The sequence below is a fragment of the Macaca thibetana genome, chromosome 5 (assembly GCF_024542745.1).
Source record: "Macaca thibetana thibetana isolate TM-01 chromosome 5, ASM2454274v1, whole genome shotgun sequence".
Taxonomy (NCBI): Eukaryota; Metazoa; Chordata; class Mammalia; order Primates; family Cercopithecidae; genus Macaca; species Macaca thibetana.
In genome coordinates this window covers 73,906,788-73,915,567 of record NC_065582.1, presented here as the reverse complement: position 1 = coordinate 73,915,567, position 8,780 = coordinate 73,906,788, and the positions used below count along the sequence as shown (strand labels likewise).

At 35.3% G+C, this 8,780-nt stretch overlaps 1 protein-coding gene across 1 annotated transcript; it reads left to right on the top strand.

Moving 5' to 3' along the window:
- The first annotated feature begins 1,383 nt into the window (after positions 1–1,383).
- Positions 1,384–1,834, top strand: LOC126954403 (28S ribosomal protein S33, mitochondrial-like). Its single transcript, XM_050789946.1, is given in 2 exon segments — positions 1,384–1,532; positions 1,534–1,834. Coding segments are annotated over 2 exon segments (405 nt in total). The 5' UTR covers positions 1,384–1,428.
- The last annotated feature ends 6,946 nt before the right edge of the window (positions 1,835–8,780 follow it).

Sequence of the window (8,780 nt, the reverse complement as noted above, 5' to 3'; positions counted from 1 at the left end):
CTCCCCAGATCCCACCCCTCAGTCCCTGGTAACCACCTTTCTACTCTCTACTTCTATGAGATCAACATTTTTACAATTCACCTATGAGTGAGATTATGTGGTATTTGTTTTTCAGTACTTTGGCTTATTTTATCAGAAGAGGATATCTAGTATTACACAGCTAACATTTCAATTAATTTATTTAAAGATAAAGTTCTTTAGATCATACACCAAAATTTTGAAAGAGTTTCAAATGGTGCCAAAGTAGCATTGAAGGTTGAACCTAAATTCTCTAAATTTGATTTTAAAATGTTCAAGTTAATTAAGAGAAAATCATCTCTTAATAAAATATGAGTATTCAGCATTTTGACCGAAGGAAGCCTGGTGCATTATCACTTAAAGAATACCCGTTCATTGATGTGAAAAAGCAGCTAATATTCTCAGTAAAGGGAATGAAATGAGACACCTACGATTAAAAAAATGGCTTTGTAAACTTTTTGATGCTTTTTAATTCATTTAAAAATTTTGCTGTGCAGAAGCTCTTTGGTTTAATTAGATCCCATTTGTCAATTTTGGCTTTTGTTACCATTGCTTTTGATGTTTTATCAAAAGCTCATGAGATTCATAAGAACTAAGGAAAGGTGATTTTGTTTATATTTCAGCTAGATCTTAAAGGGAGCAGCGTAACTTTTGGAACTTCATAAAGAGATATTCAATATGAATGAACACCAAAACAAACAAACAAACAAACAAAAAGGTGCCAGACCTAACGGTTTACTTCCTTCTGCTAAATCTTCTCTACTAAAATATTAATGACTTTGTATTGCATAAAAGCAAAAAAGAAAAAAAGCAAAACACCCAATAAATTTCTCAGTTATCAATCAATTTTGAAGTAACATCTGCATTTAATTATGTTATGTGCATATAAAAGACAATAATAAGTGCTGGAAACTCAATCCTGCTACCATTTCAAAAGAAAACTGTCAGGTCTAAAGTCAAGGTTTCAACAAGAAGAATTTCCCTAAATGTTGCTGTCTGAAGAATACAATACCTGAAAGAAAGACATTTCTGGTAAATAATTCATATGCTCATAAATATTTTAAAAAATCAATGTTAAAATTCAAATTACAAAGAAAATCTGTTATTTAGATTAACAGAGAAGAGAATCAATCATTGAAAAGTTCATATTTGTCATTGTAATAACGACATAGAAACAAATAAGATAATGATAACAAAGCGACTTGTGTTAAAGAGGATGACTTGAAGGAATAGCGATTATTAAATATCTGATTACATATTTTGTCAGTTAAAATATATGTCTTTTTTATATGTGTTTGTTATAAGAAGCAGGTCGGGGTAGTAGTAGCCAGCGCGAGTGAGGAGCCGGGAGAGGGCGCAGTAGGTGAGGAAGGTCAGGTCCAGGAACTCTAGTTCCTTGCCACTCAAGAAATGTCCTCCTTTTCAGAATGTGCTTTGCGCATGTCTCGTCTCAGTGCTCGTCTAATTGGTCAAGTCCCCAGGCCTACTGATTCCAAAGCTATGAAAGTAGCGAAACTTTAGAGAACCGCCCTTGGCCAAGAAGCAGACTTATGACTGGTATCCAGATCACAATACTTACACGGCACTCACAGGAACACTCCGATTTCTTGGTCCCTACAGAGATGAGCATCAAGATTTTAAAGATGAGCAAAAACGACTAAAGAAGCTTCATGGAAAGGGGAAACCAAAGAAGGGAGAAGGGAAAAGAACAGCAAAAAAGATAGTGTTGGTCCCTCAAGAGGGAGAATTTCTTCCTCAGTGGCAGAGAGAAGAAAGTGCATTTATTGCTTTTCCACATATTGGAGGAATGTCATAATGAAATGAAGGTTATTTGGAGGAATACAATCATCTCCTGGTTGAAATCTATTCCAGTTAAATTGCGACTGGTTTGCTGAACACATTCTAACCGTGCAAAACTCTTTTGGCCTTAGTTGTGTAATGTGAAGTTTACCTAATTCTCTAATGAAATGAATACATAAGCTGTTGTTTAATGATTTGTTTGGGGTGGGGTAGGATGGTGGAGGAATGGAGTGGGGGAACCTCATTAAGTGAGCGTCCTATAGTGTTCTCATTTCTCGATTCTTGCTTACTCAGTCACTCAACCCTAAACTTCTTTCATCTCGGGTCCTTCAGCCACTGTCTCCATCACCAAGCTCACAATTTTTCTGTGTCTCTTCACCTACTCCTTTGAGAAATCTGTTAAGATGAATTTGCAGGGTAAATATCTTTTAAAATACTTCCCTTACCTAGAAAGGAAATACTGAATACCTGCTCTATACAAGATACTGGGGCCCTGGTAATACAAGTGATTAGCAAGAGAAATACTCCCTACCTCATATAAGTTTCAGTCTTGTGGGAAGGACTAACATTACATAATTACATACAACTGTATTACACGCTACAAAGGAAAAAAGCCAGACTTCTATAGGAGTGTGGATGATTGGGGCCGGGTGCAGTGGCTCACACCTGTAATCCCAGCACTTTGGAAGACCTAGGCGGGTGGATCACGAGGTCAGCAGATCGAGACCATCCTGGCTAACACGGTAAAACCCCGTCTCTACTAAAAATACAAAAAAATACAAAAAAAAAAAAAAATTAGCCAGCCAGAGTGGTGGGCGCCTATACTCCCAGATACTCCAGAGGCTGAGGCAGGAGAGTGTGGTGAACTCGAGAGGCAGAGTTTGCAGTGAGCGGAGATTGGACACAGCAAGACTCGGACTCAAAAAAAAAAAAAAAAAAAAAAGTGTGGATGGTTGGATGCAAAGAGACACAGCCAGAAGCGCAAACCACATTAGGGAATTTAAAGAAAGCCTCCCTAAAGAAATGATATGTAGGGGCCGGACACGGTGGCTCATGTCTGTAATCCCAGCACTTTGGGAGGCCGAGGCGGGCAGATCACCTGAGGTCAGGAATTCAAGTACAGCCTGACCAACAGGGAGAAAACCTGTTTCTACTAAAAATACAAAAAATTAGCCGGGCATGGTGGTGCATGCCTGTAATCCCAGCTATTCGGAAGGCTGAGGCAGGAGAAACGCTTGAACTCGGGAGGTAGAGGTTGTGGTGAGCTGAGATCGCGATAAATAAGAGGTAGCCAGAAGAAAAATGGTGAGAAAGGTGTTTGAGGCAAGAGAGTACCATTTGAAAAGCCCTAAGATATGAAGAATTTGTATGTTCAAAGAACACTGACTTGTTCATGGTTGGCCATAAGAAAATAGACGCCAGATCATGAAGGGCTTTGCAAATTCTGTGAAAAAGCTTGAACATAACCAGAGGTTATTTCTGTGAGAGATGACTGTTGTATAGATCTGAGTAGCTAGCTGCTGGTTTTATTGTATTCTAGCAATGAGTTTTCAAAGAAATTGTGAGGGCTTCTCTGATTTTTTTCCCAAGAGTTGTTCTGAGTCTTTAGCATGTCCAGTAAATTTTTTTTAAGTATATGTGCTGCCGAAGTAAGCACAATTTTTAATACTTTTTATTACTGTGGTAAAAACATAGAATTAATTCTCTTAACTGTTTTTAAATGTGCAATACAGTAGTGTCAACTGTATGCATGTTATTGCATTAAAGTACTTTTAACCCCTGTTTCTACCTCTCAGGTAAAGAGAACACAGTGCATAGGCAGGAGTATGTATACCAGTACTCCAGCCACAGTTTTCTTTCTCTGTAACACTGAATGATTCCTGAACTAGAAAGAATCCCAGTACATATGTTTAAACAAATGATCCTTTTAAAGAAACCTAATCCAGATGGTATGGCTAAGGCCTATTTTATAGCCTGTTTAAAAAAAAAAATACTGAACTAAAATTGGGTGGTTTGTATGTGATAGAAGTGAATTCCAGCAGAAGGCTGAGAATTCATTCATTAGGAACCCTTTACTGGGTACCTGCCATGTGCCTGACACATAACAGTTGTAGAGGATACAGAGACAAATGGACTCAGTCCCTAAGACTGTGTGAATGAGCATGTGTGTGTTACAAAATGTTGGCAAGATCTCAGAAATTTTCTTAAACAGGTGCAGATGCACTGTTACTCTTGGTCAATGCAGCCAAGCCAGGTGTATGTGGATGATTACCCCAGGAGGTTGGGCTGAGAAACAGCTTCTCAGCCTGAATCCAGTGTAGCTAAGTAGATGTTTGAATTATGTGATCTCCAACAATTGGAAAAGATCTGAATGTAAGAGGAACTTAGGAGAATTAACATGATATTTTAAAGAGAATTACTGCAATAAATACTAACAGCAGACCTGAGTCAGAAAACAAGTAAAGAATCAATGTATTGGTTTGCTGATGGAAGCGCTTCAATGAGATCTCAGACTCTGACCCTGCAGTGAGCCTTGGCAATGGTTGATAGCGAGGTTTGTGGATAATGCAGCAATAGATTAGTGTGCCACTGCTCCAGGCTGAAAATCAAAAATGAAAACTAAAATCTATTTGTACATAAGCTATACCTTTAAACCAACTGATGGAGCAAGTTGTGTGACTAAAAACAGCTCTGTACTGAACTAAGACGGACCAACTGGAAACTATTAATAGAAGAAAAGGAAAATTTAACTCTTGACAACAGAGAAGTCAATAAATTTCAGGACACCAGTGACCAAAGGTTAAGATGAAGACTAAATGCAATCCGAAAAAAATTTTAACTCAAAGTTTGGACTAGCTAGTTTGTTTAATTGGATTTCTCTAGTTTGTTTAATTGGATTTCTCTGGCCAAAACTTAAACTATTGGTGCTTTCTAATTGAGTCCATTGTGCATGAACCATTTTGCCCTCAATTTCAGCACTGCATAGTAAAAAGACTGGGTTTTGTATTCAAAAGTCATGGGTTTGTGACACAGTGTACTTACTGGTTATGTGACCTTAAGTCACTTACCTTCTCCGAACCTCTTTCCTTCCCTATAAAATCATAATACTTCATTAGATTAATGAAATATTAAGGTACTTGTGAAAAGGGCTCTAAATTATAAAAGTTAAACACATCTGCTAAAAATATAAAGTTCCCCACATTTACAAGCAGCAATATAGGTTCAGGAAGAGGAGGCAGATGAGAGATAACATCTTATTGTTTATGTAATCATGGGCTTCAGAAGTTTATTTTTCTATGTGTCATATATGTGTGTGTTTCAAAATAAACATAAGGCATCATATATATAAACATATATAACCATAATGCTTGTATTTAAAAATCATCTTCCAAGAAAGAATAAATCAAAATTTGAAATTCAAAAAAAGAAGCAGGTGCACAGTTTTCAGTAAATGAAAAAAAACAGAGATTAACAGAAAAAATTACTTGAAATTATATCAAACTTTTCTTAGAAAGGAGAAGTTAGCAGATAGTTGTATTCTTATAAGATAACAACAGATAAAATATTATCAATTTGATGAAGTGTCATGTTAGCATGACAACAATATACATGTCACCTAGAATATTTATATATCTAATAATATATCTAGAATGTATAGTTTCTAGAAACCTTACGTTTCTCTGGAACCTTAATAAAATCTTTTGAAATTATGAGCATGGCATGTTGATTTAACTGTGACACTTCTTAACAATATATATCTTTAGAACGATGACTGATTCAACTGTTTCCCACCAGTATCATGTAGTGTAATTGGTACTTTCCATAATCAATGATTAGTAAACATTTGTTGAATCAAATAGAAAATATCCAGTACTTTCTAGTTAATCTGTTGAAGTTCTAAGAAAAGAGAAATTAAATTTAATGCTACTACCAAGAGTTCCTGGAGTTCTATGTAGCTTTAATGAGTTACCAAAAGCAGTATAACTGTATAATTTTTCTCAATCTTTTCATTTAATACTAAAAAAGTAATTTTCATGCAATTAAAAGGTGTATATAACAGGGAATTTGGTCTATTATTCAATTCTTATGTGAACAACCTAGTCTCATCATATATACATTTTCACATTCATTAAGCATTCTTTCATTTAAAAACCAACTGGATATATGTTTTACAACATGATAGTTATTGGGGATACAATATGAGTAAGCTATGATAGACCATTGTTAAGAAATTCTGAAGAGAAATGCAAACACTCACTGAAATAATAAAATATATAATATGTTAGGTATAATGATAGAGGTATACACAGTGTTCTCTGTGTTATCAAGAATGAGAACCTAATAATAGCAACTAATACCTACCTAATATTAAATGTGTGCCATGTACTGTGCTAACTTCTTTACATATTCACATTTATGACATACAGTTATTGGTTCAAGAATAGACATATGTGAAATAAATGAGAATCTCAGGACTCTTTCTTATCATGCCAGGAGATAATAGAATCTCTTTCTTGGCAAATCTTGGTGTACATAGAGTATACCTATTTTGACATTGTAAGAGAAAAACCCCGAGAAGAAAGCCTGTCTGAAGCTGACACAGCTAAGGGAAATTGGAGTGAATTCACAGACATGAAGCCACTGAAGTAAGCTAACTGTGAATCTTGCTCTATTTCTAGACTTTCAATTACTTGAACCAATGCATTCCCTTTTTAAGTGAGATTGAACGAGGTTTTCTAAGACTTGTTACTTGAGTGGAAAAGGACAATTGGTTTAAATACCATGATCTTTTCATATGGTTTTCAAAGCCCTCCCAACCTTTACACATTTCTCCTTTCCCTAATAAATTCTAATCCACCTACTAAGATTGAACTCAACTCTAATAACCTATATTAAGCCTTTCATGATCTCTCCAGTCAGAAGTAATTAATTACCTCTTTTCCTTCCATTGTATCTAGTGGCACTGATTTAACTGTCTTGCATTTTAGTTAGCTGTTTTTCATAAGAATTCCCTTACTGACTTTGTGATTAGAAAGATGAGGTTCAAATGTCAATTTCTCCAGTTATTAGTTGGAAGTTCATTAAACTAATTTGACTTAAAACTTCTTCATATCTGTAAAATAGTGATGATAAAAACTAAATTATAAGATTAAATAGGATGAAATTAGATAACACATACGTTATGGATGAAATTGTATCTCCCACAAAAATATATATTAAAATTCTAACTCTCAATAGCTCAATTGTGACGTATTTGGAAGCAGAGTCATTGAAGATGTAATTGGCTAAGAAAAGATCATACTGGAGTAGAGTGGGCCTCTAGTCAAATATGATTGGTGTCATTATAAGGTGACAGACACGCGAGGAAAGAGAGACACGCAAGGAGAACACCATGTGACAATGAAAGCAAAAAATTGGAATTACGCAGTTGCGAACCAAAGATCAGCAGAGATTGCCTGCAAACCACCAGAAGATAGGAAGAGGCAAGTAAGGATTTCAGGGGGAGCATGGCCTTTCTAATGAGACAGGAAATTGGTCCTGATCCAGGCCCAAAGAGAGAGTTATTGGATTTCACGCAAGAAAGAATTCAGGGTGAGTCTGCAGTGCAAAGTAACCTTAAGTTTATTAAAAAAGTAAAGTAGTGAAATTACAGCTACTCCATAGACAGAGTAGGATGTTTCCAAGAGTAAGAAGACTGACTACCATCTTGATTTTGTACTTTTAGACTTCAGAACTATGAGACAATAAATTTCTGTTATTTTTAGCTACCCAATCTGTGGTACTTTGTGAAGACAGCCCTAAGAAACTAATACAACATGGAACATACTGCTTACTGTTGAGCAAAAAGTTAAACTTATCTGAAACCTACTAGGTAGGCAATGAATACCAGCTAAATTTTAAAAGATTTTATTGATCTCTATATTATTCTCAGTACCTAACACCAACAGATTCACACACATGCATGCACACACGTTTATATAGTATTTATATATATACTGTATTCATATAAATATACACTAAATATACTGTATATATTTGTGCAACATGTATTTATTTTATTATTTATCTGTATAACAGTTTTTCAATGTATATTAAGATCAACATTGTCCTTTCAGGTCAAGGCTGCATGAACTTCTCTCCCCACCTCTTCTCTTTCTGATACATTGATACTCATGGTCTATCAGTCTTCCATAAGAATAGCAACAGGACAGCAATGACATCTATTTCTTCATGACTCTACACCTGTTTTATCTTGCCACCTGTAGAAGAAAGCTGGCATCACTGAACATTAACGGGATTTATTTTATAAATGGGCCTGCAGCTAACAAATTAAAAAGACAAATTAAACTTTAAGTTAGGGGAGTCAATTTAAGTATCACAGGACTTAATGTTCTCATGGCCTAATAGATCGTAATTATTTCATTTCGTTAATTGTTGGAAGTGTATTAATTGTGGAAGAACATTTTAAACTATATTAAATCATATTTAAAGTACACTGTACATTTAGCCTGCATATAGTATAATTTATTTTGAATGCACAATATTAAAGAAAATATTTTAAAGAAGACTGATAATAGAACTATGTCCTTCCTTTTAACTCAGGTCCAGATTCACACACGACCTTACACCACTGGATTTCATGAGTCTCAAGCCTTTGGGACTCAAACAAAGACTATACCATTGGCTCTCTTGGGTCTCCAGCTTTCCAACTGCAGAACATGGGATTTCTGAGACTCCATAATAATAAAATCCAACCCCTTGTAGTGTATATCTTTGTATATATGTATCCTATTGGTTTTGTTTTTCTGGGAAACCCAAACTTACACACACTATGTGAATATTATTTATGAAATTTCTTTCTTGCCTCAGTTTCTTAAAATGGAAGTAATCTGAATTACTTAAGCATGTGAAGCTGTATCCACTAGTGAATTCAGGTATATATTCTGGATATGAGGAAATGT